We start from the raw sequence: 15,493 nt of genomic DNA on the forward strand, positions 1-15,493 counted from the left end.
TACTCCGCAGAGGAATGTACAGTATCATAGTTATGTCAAGTGACAGGGGGGGTAAAAAAAACAAACTAACAAAACATGAGAAAAAGTAGTATTACATGAAAAGTGGTGGAACTTGAAGAACTGGCTCAGCTTGGTAGAACTTTAGCATATTTTCAGTTTACCGTAATTTGGTAAAGTATCTGCAGGATAAAGGTATTCTGCAGGAAAAGTAATCTGGTACCTGAAGTTTTATATGGACGCTAATGGCCTAGAACCGGGTAATCATATATCTGGAGAGATTATAATTAGGGAATTCCTTCTACAACTACGAGTACCAGCCTAACCCAAAGGGAGTGAGTCAAGCTGCAAAAGACCTCAACAATATATTCTATGCAATGGCCAGACTGTCCGACCTTAAAAAAGTCAACTACAAGAAACCAAAAGAAAATCAGATCAACGTATGGTTTGACAGAGAATGTAAAGCCGTACAGAAGACCCTGAGAACAGCCTCAAACAAGAAACACAGAGACCCCAACCACCCGGGTCTAAGGGAAGCCTATGAAACCATACAAAGGCAGTACAAAACCATCCTCAGGAGGAAGAAGCAGAGTAAAGGGCATGTCACACTAAGAGATATCGCTAGCAATATCGCTATAACTTGTGACGTTATAGCGATATTGCTAGCGATATCGCTGTGTGTGATACTTACCTACGACCGGCTCCCCCCGCTGATTATCGCTGATCGCGCGAGAACGTTCAGGACTGTTTCTCGTCGTCAGCTTCCTGCGGCGCTTCCTGCTGTGACGACGAGCGACGCGTGGAGCCGGGCGGGAGGACGCAGGATCGCCTGGTGTGACAGGTAAGTAGCGACCCCCGTCCCCAGCGATGTCGCTAGTGAGATCTGCCTGTGTGGCAGCTCACTAGCGACCACTTAGCGATGTACCAGCGATCCTGACAGCGTCATATCGCTGGTCGGGATCGCTGGTACATCGCTAAGTGTGACAGTACCCTTACATCTCCACCAAACTTAACCAACTCCAAGATGCCCTCCAAGACAACTCCTTCTGGGAACTATGGAACCACATGGGCACAAAAGACCAAAAAAACAACATCCATATCCAAAATGGCAACATCTGGCTCCAGTACTTCAGAGACCTCTATAGAGACATTCCAAAGGAAGAACTAAGCCAAGAACAGGAAAGCATAATGGCAAAACTAAGAGCAATGGAAGAAAAAGTAAAGAACTTCTAAAACCCCGTGGATACACCTACTACATTACAGGAAGTAGCAGAGAGAATCTCTTCCATAAGATGTAGAAAAGCCTGGATGGCCTGGTTGGAATCCTACCAGAAATGGTGAAGTACAGCCCACCAGAAATACAGGCCGCAATGGTTAAACTCTTCAATATTGTGCTAAGTGCCGGCTACTTCCCTCGTACCTGGCCTCATCACACCCATCCACAAGAATGGGGACAGGTATGACCCAGCCAACTACAGAGGAATATGTGTCAGCAGCAACCTGGGAAAACTGTTCAACAGCATCCTGAACAAGAGGATCCTCAGTTTCCTCACCGAGCACAACGTCCTCAGCAAGAGCCAAGCAGGGTTCATGCCAAACCACCGCACTACCGACCACATCTACACCCTGCACAGCCTCATTCAGAGACACGTCCACAATACAAAGAACGGGAAGATATACGCCTGTTTCGTGTATTTTAAAAAGGCCTTTGAATCGGTGTGGCACCCAAGCTTATTCCTGAAACTGCTGGAGAGCGGAATAGGAGGAAAGACCTACGATGTTATCAAAAGCTCCTACACCGAGAACCTCTGCTGTGTGAGTGTGAACGGCAGAAGAACGGCCTATTTCCACCAGAGCCGGGGAGTCAGACAAGGCTGCAGCCTAAGCCCAACGCTCTTCAACATTTACATCAACGAGCTGGCTACCGCTCTGGAATCTTCCACAGCAACAGGTCTCACCCTCCACGATTCGCAGGTGAAATTCCTGCTGTATGCAGATGACCTGCTGCTTCTGTCACCAACCGAGAAAGGCCTCCAAGACAACCTGAAAATCTTAGAGAAATTCAGCTCCACCTGGGCACTACCGGTCAACCTAAAGAAAACCAACATCATGGTGTTCCAGAAGAGAAAGAGAAAATCAGACCAGCACCCTTCATTTGTCCTCAACAACTGCGCCCTTACAGGAACGGACAAATATACCTACCTAGGCCTAGAGATTCACCGGTCAGGGAGCTTCAAACAAGCCATAGAGACCCTGAAAGACAAAGCATGCAAAACCTTCTATGCCATCTGAAGGAAACTCTACCATCTGAAGCCACCAGTGAGGGTCTGGTTAAAAATCTCCGACTTTATCATCGCCCCAATCCTCCTGTATGGCAGCGAAGTCTGGGGTCCTCACACCTACCCAGACTGGTCAAGGTGGGATTCCAGCCCAACAGAAATATTCCACCTGGAATTCTGCAAGCATACCATCTCCAAGTCCATCGGAGTACCTCCAACAATGCTTGCCAGGCCGAGCTGGGCAGATTCCCTCTACACCTAACGGTTCTAAAGAGGGCACTGTCATTCCGGGCTCACCTACGTAGGAGCAATCCAAGCTCCCATCACCATATAGCCCTGACACATGTAGGTGAAACAGAAAAACCAGGATCCTCGGAACAGCCCACCCAAACCCAACCTGACCAGAACACCAATCACAACAACCTGACAAAAGCCGGAATCAGGAAGATGGTAGACGAAGGCCTGGAGAGGTACGTAGGTGACTGGAAGAACGACATCATCAGCTCACAGAAACTGACCATGTACCGGAGTCTACAGAGAGACTACAGACTGGCCCCATACCTGGAGAAACTCCCGGACCCCAGAGACCGCAAGATCCTGAGCCGTTATAGACTCAGTGCCCACAGTCTAGCCATCGAATCCGGTCGACACAGGCAGAGCTACAAGCCCAGGGAGGAAAGACTGTGCCAATACTGTGACCAGGAGGCCCTGGAGGATGAGACCCACTTCCTGCTACACTGCCCCAAATACTCAGCAGTGAGGGACACTCACTTCAGGAGACTCTCACATCTCTTCCCGGATTTCATCACCATGAAGGAGGAGGAGAAAACATATATCCTGCGGGGGGGAAGAAGAGAGAGCAGTGGAGATAGCAGCGCAATATGCGAGCGAATGTCATAGACTGCGAGAAAGAAAACTATGATATGCCATGGACTTCTATGGCCCCCACCTTGGATCTGCCCCATCCCCCCATCCACCTTCCCTATGCCATGGACTTCTATAGCCCCATCCTGGATCTGCCCCATCCACCTTTCCTACAGCCCCTACCCAACATCCCTACAGTCCCTATCCCTACTCCCTTTTGTACACTTGCTTTGGCAAAACTAATGTGTATTTAGTCCTGCCAATAAAGCTTCTTTGAATTTGAATTGAGTGGAATGATACTGGTAGAACAGGAGAAATAATATTGAGACATAAGGAAGATGGGGGATATGATTCTGTGGGGGAGAAATGATACTGCTCAGCAGAAAAGTAATACAGAGGGAGTCAGATGATACAAGGAAGATAATAATGTGGATGAGATGAAACCTTGGGGAGGAAATTATACCTGGTATGGGAGAGTAGAGTCAAAAGAGGCGATATATGGTGAAAAGAGGTGAAGTCATACGTCATAGAGGAGAGAGAAGTGATACCTGGGGAGAAGACAGAGAGAAAACCTGATGAAAAGAGGGAGAAATGATACCTGGGGAGAAGAGAGAGAGAAAACCTGGGGAGAAGAGTGAGGTGAAAATAGGGAGAACGTGTTATATCGGGTGATGCCTTGGAAGGTTGATATCTCAGAAGTAAATAAACCTGGCAGAGGGGAGGTAGACTATACTTTGGACAGAGCGAGATAATAACCTTGTGGAAAAAAAGGATTGGTTGAAGATGGAAGAAGTTGAGATGGATTCAGGGGATTAACAATCCAACTGGGCCCATACAGAAGGGGGACCTGTGAACACCAGGACCGAAGTGTATTACGGCAGAGACCCAAGGAGTCCCTGCATTGCAGAACATGCTGCCACCCAATCAGAGGACAGCAGCTAACGTCTGTGTGCCGGTCATGAGCAACGCATGGCAGTGATGGCATGTGCTGCCTCTGCTGACATGCACTGAAGTCCACTGCAGTAGAGGATGCCATACAGTTAGGTCCATATATATTTGGACAGAGACAACATTTTTCTAATTTTGGTTCTAGACATTATCACAATGAATTTTAAATAAAACAATTCAGATGCAGTTGAAGTTCAGACTTTCAGCTTTCATTTGAGGGTATCCACATTAAAATTGGATGAAGGGTTTAGGAGTTTCGGCTCCTTAACATGTGCCACCCTGTTTTTAAAGGGACCAAAAGTAATTGGACAATTGACCCCAAGGCTATTTCATGGACAGGTGTGAGCAATCCCTTCGTTATGTCATTCTCAATTAAGCAGATAAAAGGCCTGGAGTTGATTTGAGGTGTGGTGCTTGCATTTGGAAGGTTTGGCTGTAAAGGAAACACGCGGTCAAAGGAGCTCTCCATGCAGGTGAAACAAGCCATCCTTAAGCTGCAAAACAGAAAAAACCCATCCGAGAAATTGCTATAACATTAGGAGTGGCAAAATCTACAGTTTGGTACATCCTGAGAAAGAAAGCACTGGTGAACTCATCAATGCAAAAAGACCTGGGCGCCCATGGAAGACAACAGTGGTGGATGATCGCAGAATAATCTCCATGGTGAAGAGAAACCCCTTCACAACAGCCAACCAAGTGAACAACACTCTCCAGGAAGTAGGCGTATCAATATCCAAATCTACCATAAAGAGAAGACTGCATGAAAGTAAATACAAAGTGTTCACTGCACGGTGCAAGCCACACATAAGCATCAAGAATCAAAGGCTAGACTGGACTTTGCTAAAAAACATCTAAAAAAGCCAGCACAGTTCTGGAAGAACATTCTTTGGACAGATGAAGTGGCACTTATGCACATGTAATCGAAGTACATGTATCAAAGTACTATTGGCAGTTATAACATGGATGAATGTGACACGCATCTCTATTCTCTTCATACGGGTAACCAGCTTTTCCAATCTCTGCTCTGAATCCACTCCTGTGTCTCCATTCAATGTCAGCAAGCAGTTAATCCTGAATGCTATCTCTGTGTTTTCAACTCTGCAAGCTTATATCTGGTAACCAGCTTTTCCAATCTCTGCTCTGAATCCACTCCTGTGTCTCCATTCAATGTCAGCAAGCAGTTAATCCTGAATGCTATCTGTGTTTTCAACTCTGCAAGCTTATATCTGGTAACCAGCTTTTCCAATCTCTGCTCTGAATCCACTCCTGTGTCTCCATTCAATGTCAGCAAGCAGTTAATCCCGAAAGCTATCTCTGTGTTTTCAACTCTGCAAGCTTATATCTGGTATATAGTTTTTTTCAACTTACTCTGCTTGTCCCCTTATGTTGTGAGGTCAAGAAACTTTTCAAAGTGCTTTATGATCAATGTAGTGCTGGACATGTGTTTATTTGACCACAACAATTTATTGGGTCCTGGTGTCTCAATTTAGTGTGATTGATTAACGAGAAGAGAGAGCCAACAAAAAAGAAAAAAAAAACAAAAAAAAAAACTTAGCCTTAACCTCCTATATATTCCGACCTAGCTAGGGGGAGCATTTATGCAGGGGTGGCATTTATGCACATGTAATCGAAGTACATGTATCAAAGTACTATTGGCAGTTATAACATGGCAGTTAGACATTTATATACATCTACTCCCTGTACATTAGGAGTACAACAAATATATACCATATGCATTTGTGTAATTTTAATCCTAGCCGCTGCATTCACACACATCCACCGCCCTGGCATTAACTCTCTACACTCCATCCATATTGGCCCCTCGCTTCTTTCCTCTCCTATGTATAGCACTCACGCTCTTTTCACGTTGTTAAATTGCACAGATCCAGTCAGTCCCACCATTCAACATCAGAGACGCTCTCACAAATCACTTAACCATCTGCTCACTCTTTCTATCCTCCTTCTCCTAGTCGCAGGAGACATTGCTCCCAACCCTGGTCCCGCATGTTATAGAAAGTCAAACCCCCCGACTGCTACACTTAGAAACCCCTCTAATCTGATTAATATTCCCTGCCTGCCGTCTGTCTCTCTTAATTGTGCACTTTGGAATTCTCGCTCAGTGTGTAACAAACTCTCCTTCATCCATGACTTCTTCCTTTCTAATTCTCTTAACCTCCTGGCTCTTACTGAAACCTGGATCCAGCAGTCAGACACTACCGCTGCTGCTGCTCTTTCATACGGGGGGCTACACTTCTCTCATACCCCAAGATCAGACAATAGAGCAGGTGGAGGCATTGGTCTGCTCCTATCAAAATGTACCTTTCAGGTTATCCCTCACTTGTCTTCCCTTCTTTTGAGGTCTATGCCGTCAGACTCTACACCCCCTTCTCCATGCGAGTGGCGGTGGTGTATCGTCCTCCCGGCCCCTCCCATCAGTTCCTGGATCATTTTGCCACTTGGCTTCCACATTTTCTCTCCTGTGACATCCCTACCCTCATCATGGGAGATTTCAACATCCCCATTGCTCTTCCCCTCTCACCATCTGCTACTCACCTTTTATCTCTAACCTCCTCATTTGGCCTTTCGCAGCTTATTAATTCTCCAACGCATGACGACGGAAACTCCCTTGACTTGGTCTTCTCTCGGCTTTGTGCAGTGGATGATTTTGCAAACTCCCCTCTCCCGTTCTCTGACCACAATCTTCTTTCATTCTCTATAAAGAACTGCCAGGCTGCTCAGGTCACCCCTACTGTCCAGACTTATAGAAACATACAGGCCATTACCACCCAGAAACTTATGAAGAACTTGCAGTCTTCGTTGGCCCCTATCTCCTCCCTCTCATGTCCTGATTCTGCATGGAAGCATTACAATGAAACACTTCAAAGTGCCCTGGATGAATTTGCACCCCCTATAAATAGAACACCACAACGCAGACGGCGACAACCCTGGCACATGGTGCAAACACGTTTCCTGCAGCGGTGCTCGAGGTGCGCCGAACGTCTGTGGAGAAAATCCAATCTACATGAAGATTTCATCCATTATAAGTTTATGCTTCGAACATACAACACTGCCCTTCACCTCTCCAAACAAACCTATTTCAACACCCTCATCACCTCACTGTCAAATAACCCGAAACGTCTCTTTGACACTTTTCATTCTCTACTCAATCCAAGAGTACAGGCCCCAACCACGGAGCTCAGAGCTGACGATCTGGCCAATTACTTCAAAGAAAAAATTGACCAGATTCGACAGGAAATTATCTCCCAATCACCTCATACCATGCACTGTCCTCCCTCCCCCACCGCATCTAGCTCACTCTCTGATTTTGAACCAGTCACAGAAGAAGAAGTAAGCAGGCTCCTTGCATCTTCTCGCCCAACTACTTGCACCAGTGACCCATTTCCGTCACATCTCCTCCAGTCCCTTTCCCCTGCTGTCACCCCTCACCTAACTAAAATATTTAACCTCTCTCTCTCTCTTCTGGTATTTTTCCCTCCTCATTTAAGCATGCCATCATACATCCACTACTTAAACCATCCCTCGACCAAAACTGTGACGCTAACTATAGACCTGTCTCTAATCTTCCCTTCATCTCTAAACTCCTGGAATGCCTGGTCCACTCCCGTCTTATCCGCTATCTCTCAGAAAACTCTGTTCTCGACCCTCTCCAATCCGGTTTCCGCTCTTTACACTCCACTGAAACTGCCCTCACTAAAGTCTCTAATGATCTGCTAACAGCTAAATCAAATGGTCATTACTCCATGCTAATTCTCTTGGATCTCTCTGCAGCATTCAACACTGTGGATCATCAGCTCCTCCTCACTATGCTCCGTTCCATTGGCCTCAAGGATACCATTCTCTCCTGGTTCTCCTCCTATCTCTCTGACCGCTCCTTTACTGTATCTTTTGCCAGTTCCTCCTCCTCTCACCTTCCCCTTACAGTTGGGGTCCCCCAAGGATCGGTTCTAGGCCCCCTCCTCTTCTCCTTGTACACTGCCCCTATTGGTCAAACAATCAGTAGATTCGGGTTCCAGTACCATCTCTATGCTGATGACACCCAATTATACGCTTCTTCTCCTGACATCACGCCTGCCTTTCTAGAAAACACCGGCGATTGTCTAAACGCTGTGTCTAATATCATGTCCTCACTATATCTGAAACTGAACCTGTCAAAAACTGAACTCCTGGTGTTTCCTCCCTCTACTAATGTACTTATACCCGACATTGCTATTTCTGTGTGTGGCTCCACTATTACTCCCCAGCAACATGCCCGCTGTCTTGGGGTCATACTTGATTCCGAGCTTTCCTTTGCCCCCCACATTCGATCACTGGCTCGCTCTTGTCATCTGCACCTCAAAAACATTTCTAGAATTCGACCTTTTCTTACTTTTGACTCTGCAAAAACTCTTACTGTTTCTCTTATTCATTCTCGTCTCGACTATTGTAACTCTTCTAATCGGTCTCCCTTTTACCAAACTCTCCCCTCTCCAATCTGTCTTGAATGCTGCAGCCAGGATCATATTCCTCACCAATAGTTACACCGATGCCTCTATCTTGTGCCAGTCATCACACTGGCTACCCATCCACTCCAGAATTCAGTATAAATTTATTACCCTCACCCACAAAGCTCTCCATGGCTCAGCACCTCCCTACATCTCCTCCCTTGTTTCAGTATACCACCCTACCCGTGCCCTCCGTTCTGCTGATGACCTGAGGTTAGCATCCTCAATAGTCAGAACCTCCCACTCCCGTCTCCAAGACTTTACACGTGCCACGCCAATTCTTTGGAATGCACTTCCCAGGTCAATACGATTAGTCCCCAATCCCCACAATTTTAAGCGTGCCCTGAAAACACATTTATTCAGACTGGCCTATCGCCTCAACACATTAACCTAATCTATCCCTGTGTGGCACAGCCAAAAGTTTTACCATAACCAGATTCCCTGCATCATGTTCCCACATGCTTTATGCATCCATTAGCCCTCTGCGTCTGTACTGTTACACACTTAACATTATGGCTGGTCCATACAATCAGGGCAACTGTTTCCACCCACCTTTCGTGTCTACCTCTTTCCTCATGGACTGTAAGCTTGCGAGCAGGGCCCTCTTTCCTCTTGGTATTTGTTATAATCTACTGTATGTGATTATTGTTATGCTGTAATGTCTATTGTCTGTACAAATCCCCTCTGAAATGTAAAGTGCTGCGGAATATGTCGGCGCTATAAAAATAAAATTTATTATTATTATTATTATTATTATTATTATTATTATAAGATCAACCTCTACCAGAATGATGGAAAGAGAAAAGTATGGCGAAGGCGTGGTACAGCTCATGATCCAAAGCATACCACATCATGTGTAAAACACGGTGGAGGCAGTGTGATGGCTTGGGCATGCATGGCTGCCAGTGGCACTGGGTCACTAGCGTTTACTGATGATGTGACACAGGACAGAAGCAGCCGAATGAATTCTGAGGTATTCAGAGCCATACTGGTGCTCAGATCCAGCCAAATGCAGCCAAACTGATTGGTCGTCGTTTCATACTACAGATGGACAATGACCCTAAACATAAAGCCAAAGCAACCCAGGAGTTTATTAAAGCAAAGAAGTAGAATATTCTTGAATGGCCAAGTCAGTCACCTGATCTCAACCCAATTGAGCATGCATTTCACTTGTTAAAGACTAAACTTCAGACAGAAAGGCCCACAAACAAACAGCAACTGAAAACCACCGCAGTGAAGGCCTGGCAGAGCATCAAAAAGGAGGAAACACAGCGTCTGGTGATGTCCATGAGTTCAAGACTTCAGGCAGTCATTGCCAACAAAGGGTTTTCAACAAAGTACTAGAAATGAACATTGTATTTACAATGATTTAATCTGTCGAATTACTTTTGGTCCCTTTAAAAACAGGGTGGCACATGTTAAGGAGCTGAAACTCCTAAACCCTTCATCCAATTTTAATGTGGATACCCTCAAATGAAAGCTGAAAGTCTCAACTTCAACTGTTTATGAATTGTTTTGTTTAAAATTCATTGTGGTAATGTCTAGAACCAAAATTAGAAAAATGTTGTCTCTGTCCAAATATATATGGACCTAACTGTACGTCTTGGGAACGGAGGAAGGTAAAAAGAATTGCTTTTTTTAATTTAATGTATTGGAAAAGAGAAGCAGAACATTATACCAGGACATTATACCAGGAAGGGGCCAAGGATGGGGAGCATGATAAAAGAAAGGGGACCAGAATGGGAGACATTATACAGGATGCGGGCACTATACCAAAGTATAGCCAAGGATAGAGAAGATTACACCAGGAAGCGACCCAGGATGGGGATCATTATACCAGAATGGGGCACAGGATGCAGGTCATTTTACCAAGAAGGGGCCCATGGTGGGGGACAGGAAGAGGTCCAGGACAAGAGCTATTATAAAAGGAATGGGCACAGGATGGGGACATTATACCAGGAAGGGGCCTAGGCTGAAAAACATTATTACAAGATGGGGCCACAAGAGTGGAGATTATTACAGGAAACAGCCAGGATGGGAACATTATTACATGGGGAGGTAAATACACGTTATTATAGGATCTAGAATGCCAGGAATTTTGCACTGAGGACCATTGGACTTTAGTTACACCACCAGATGGATTGATAAATAGGATGGAGGTAATCATAATTAGATGATAGTCAGGAGAGAAAAAAATGATTCTTAAAGGATCCGGATGATCTTTTGTAGGTGGATTAGCAAGAAAGGGACAGAGCATAGAGACTCTAACTGCTGCATCAGACTACACTGAATTTGCTTGTAGTCCATTGCCATGGAGACATAATGCCCTGTATGGACATCGGAGAAATTTGAAAAAAAAAAAAAGTATGAACAATAAGAAAACTATTTTCAAAGTAGCTTAATGGGAAACCATCTTAAGCTGTCTATATGGACATTTAGGTAACAAAGTGTAAGGGTATGTGCACACGCTGCGGTTTTGCTGCGGTTTTGCTGCGGTTTTGGCCCTGCAGAACTGCAGCAGTTCCGCAGACATGGTACTTTACCATGTTAGCCTATGGGTTTTCAAAACCGCAGTGCTCACGCTGTGGTTTTTTACCTGCGGAAAAGCTGCATTTTTTTTTCCGCAGCATGTCAATTATTTCTGCGGATTCTGCTGCGGTTTGCCACCTATTCCATTGTCCAGGTGTCAAACCGCAGGGCAAAACCGCAGGCCAAACCGCAGCAAAACCGCAGGTCACTTTACCTGCGGTTTTACCTGCGGTTCCGCGGGAAAAAACCTGCAGGTGAATCTGCAGTGTGTGCACATACCCTAATAAAATGATACCTTGATATTTGAGATCTGATGTCCTATTCCAGAGACATCCACGTTTGTCTTATATGCGAATGAGCTGTTAAGATCTATGGGTGGGACATGAATCTCTCAGCCACAAGTGCTTCTTTTAAATGATAGAGGGCATTACCAGTGTGAGACGTGTAAAGATACATTTTACTGTAGAGCTGTTTGTGATTACAACTAACACAGTACAGCAGAACTAAGCTTTGCCGGAGCACAGATATCAAGGTATGATTTGATTCTACTTTTTATCACCTACATGCCCATATAGATGGCTTAGAAGGATTGATCCGACTGAGAGATTCGCTTGAAAGGGATATTCAGACAGCTGAACATGATAGGGGAACTTGAAGACAGATTCCTTGGACGTGTTTATATAAATAAGGGATAACTTTCAGTTGTTACAATACCACTTTAATTCTTAATTTTAAATGCATTGGCACAGTAAAAAAAACACTGATTGTAAGGTAGACATAGTTTTAGTTTTTTTTTCTTCTATGACGGTCGTGTAGGTGACAGGAGCACCCTAAGTAATCATTGACAGGGTGCCATGTAACTAAGGGACAGCCCTACAGTCTGCACTTTTGCTTTACCAGGATCAGCTTTATCTTGGATTATGTCTTGCAGAGCTTCTTCTGTTGAAACCCGTCTTTGTAGTACCATATAGTGCCCTAATTCTACAGACATACAGTGCAGAAATAAGACTGCTTCACTGTTAGTTTGCCCAAGGTGCCATAAGGTCAGGGCCGGCCCAAACGTATAGGCGAACTAGGCGGCCGCCTAGGGCGCTGACCCAAAGGGGACGCCAGAGAAAAAATAGAAAAAATTATAAAAAATCTTTTCAAAAGGCAAAAAGTTTTAGGGATGGAAAGAAAAGTTTACATATTTAAGGGCAAATATGACGCAAGAGAGGTTGGTTGGGTTGGCAACAATTTCGATAGAATCTGAAGTTGCTAAACAAATTAATCTCGGTGACTTAGTGTCATCCTTTTAAAAAAAAAAAGGCAAGGAAACAAAAATTTTAATTACCTATGGTCGTTTTTGTTTTGTGTTATTGATTACTTTGTATATATTTGTCCTATACAACTTCTCAGAAGATAAAAGAGTTAGGAGAGAGTTAATTAATCATTGTTGTTGTGGTTTATTTTGCTCCTAAATTTATATCCCAAGTTTTCATCTACTGCCAAGAATAGTAGGGGCGCAACAAAATAGTTTCGCCTAGGGCGCCGTAATCTCTCGGGCCGACCCTGCATAAGGTGCCCAAATGACATTGTTAACCACTTTATTAACACTGCCCAAGGCCAGGCCTGCTAGTAACCACAGGTTAATGTTTCTATCACATGCACAGCATTGTGTAGTCAACAAGAGAGGAAGTGACTGACAGATGAGGAAGAGAACATGGACAGGGTTACAGGGAGTCTATATAGCACAGTAGTGAGGGTCATGGGCGGGCACCTGTGCAGTGAATGCAGCTGCACTACACTACCTACACTAGAAAAACAGAGTACACACGTCCAAGATTGTAAAAATATCAAGAAGACTTTATTAATAAAAATATCCACATAAATGACAAAATGCTGTAGTGTACAGACTCAGAGACACAAAGCGTACTCCAAAAGCTCATGTGTGAAGGTCACAAAAAACACTGTTGTAGCACTAGCCGCATGGGCATTGGCAAACAAACCTCACCTAGGATTTACATAAAAAAGAGGGAAATGGCCTCATAACAAGTAAATCACAAAAAGGTGCATAGTGCATATAATGTGCAAAGGAGGGATTTCAAGTGAAATGCCAAGAAGCCATTGAATCACTGTCACTCTCATACAGATCATAGTGATAGAAACCCTGGTAAGGAAATGTATGTCTTACCCGTAATTAACTACCAGTGTATGTGTCCTAGTGCAGCCCCAACGCGCGTTTCACGTAGGCTTCCTCGGGGGGCTATGTTTGTGTGTGTTAAGTGAGCGTCTTTATACCCGTGTAGCAGCTGTATGTGATAATCAGCACCATTACCGGCGCATGCGTAATGACTCATGGGCCCATATAGCGGATCTCCCCCGGCCGCACACGTGACATGGGAGGAGGAGGGAAGTCCCTCGTGACGTCAGTACCGCATCACAGCCAGTAGCTGGGAAGAGATGCACCATGGGTCCTGCCGCACAAGGCATGCGCACAAGCTGAAACCGCCATCTTGAATAGGGGCAAAGATAGGGGCACATGTAATGCAGCAAAAGTATATAAAAATAAAGTGGAAACACGCAATGTATGATACAACAAAGGTAATCTAAAGGGCATAAGATATATAAAAATATAATATACCACAAAAATAAGATAAAAATGATATATTAATATTTAAAAAGTGCAAAAAGAAGAAAATAATATACAATACTCCATAATATATATTATGGTACACTAAAGAAGAACAATCATAATTAATATATAAAATAAGCATATGAACATGGTGAATTATGATGAGCTCTTGTATTGCAATGGGGCACATACTGTTCTTATACAGAGGCCTCTTCCTGCCAGCGTCTGCCCTTGGTGGGGGAGACAGGCCGCAGTGACACCGCAGTATGATCCGGAAACAATCTTACCACAACCACGTCACCAAGCAGTGGCATAATTGCAAGAGACTATGCCTTGGCCTAGGTATTTAGGCAAATGAATACATCCTTTGGACCATGGTAAGCCTAACTTAAGCCTAACTTTGGCCAAACTAGTAAGTGTCTGAACTACTGTAAAAATGCCATCATGATGCTGCCGGGGCTGCCATCCATCCAGAAATTCCAGGACGGTCTGTAAAACTAGAGCACTGTTCTGACTTGTGCGTGAAGAATAAAATTAAGGAGGCGGCGATTCTCTTGAAGCTGAAGAAACTTCCAGATTATTTTGACTGTGATTATCATTATTGTACAGTTTACAGTGAATGCAGATAATGTCTACATACCAGAATTAGGGGCTGGAGGCATGGATCACTGAGAATCCTAACGATTTATTGTGGTTTTCCAGTGTGTCCGTAAAATATATTGTCTGTCCGTGAGTTTTTGATAAGTCGTGCGATAAAAATGTCAAATCAAGTTGGCAGCACTGATGCTTGTCATTTACTGATGGTGTCTCCTAAAGTTCAGCACTGGGAATTTTAGTTTGACAAGTTGGGGAACCCACTGATTTAGAGACTGAAGAAATGTAGCTCAAACTCACCTGTCCACTAGATGGCGCTCTGCCGGAAAGAACTTTACCGCGACCCTCGTCCTCCATTCAGAATGTAAGGCGCTGTGAACGGTCCCGTACGCTCCCTTGTTGATAAACTTGAGTTCGAGCAGCTTGTGATAGGGTATGACCTGTAAGGTGCTGCTGATACAAGTAGTCCCTGTGTAGAAGTTCTCCCCAGATGAGCCGGTCTCCTGACTGCTGCCAGTGCTGCTGCCGCTACTCATCATCCTGTGAAGCGGTGGTCGTATTTCTCCCGACCAGTCTGCCAGAGACGTGCAGCACTCGTGTAGATGGGCGCTTCTTCCTGGAAGATCTTAGCTCCCTCCTTCTCCAGCTTTCATTTGGTAGGTGAAAGTGAAAGAGAATCCGCAGTTCCTGTTGTACGATGGTCGAATACTGAACAAACCACTTGTGAGAAGATAACACATTCCCCATATTCCCCACGGCCGTGTACGATGGCGGCGGACTGTCAGGTATTCCCCTGTCACTGCTGAGAACTTCCCAGATTGTGACAGAAGTCTCAATCACAACATGGTGGGCATTCCCCCAACAGTGATCATAGCAGTTATGTCTCATCCTTCAACCTATCTATGTGTCTATCGAAAAGAGAAGCCGTGCTCCGAAACAGATTATTGTAGCGCAATGAGGAAACCATCTGTGAGGAGAAAGAGACGGATTGTCTTAATATTGTTTTTCCATGTAACAAATGGTGTCGCGCTGTCATATAACTAGTTACATCTATTAACCAGTCATATAAAACTGATTAGGCCGGTTTCACACATCAGTTTTTCAGGTCAATTGAAATCCGCCAAAATGGCGGAAAACGGATCTGTGGCCGACAAAACACCAACGGG

The 15,493-nt window shown here is 44.7% G+C and overlaps 1 protein-coding gene across 1 annotated transcript in view; it reads right to left on the reverse strand.

Moving 5' to 3' along the window:
* RIPK2 (receptor interacting serine/threonine kinase 2) overlaps positions 1–14,992 on the reverse strand; it is a 91,363-nt gene extending 76,371 nt beyond the window's left edge. The window contains exon 1 of the mRNA XM_073550534.1: positions 14,628–14,992. Coding sequence (XP_073406635.1) covers positions 14,628–14,866 — 239 coding nt within the window. The 5' untranslated portion in view covers positions 14,867–14,992. The remainder of the gene's footprint in view (positions 1–14,627) is intronic.
* Between the last annotated feature and the right edge of the window lie 501 nt (positions 14,993–15,493).

Source organism: Dendrobates tinctorius, unplaced genomic scaffold (assembly GCF_039654945.1).
Source record: "Dendrobates tinctorius isolate UK_male_01 unplaced genomic scaffold, ASM3965494v1 ptg000165l, whole genome shotgun sequence".
Lineage (NCBI taxonomy): Eukaryota > Metazoa > Chordata > Amphibia > Anura > Dendrobatidae > Dendrobates > Dendrobates tinctorius.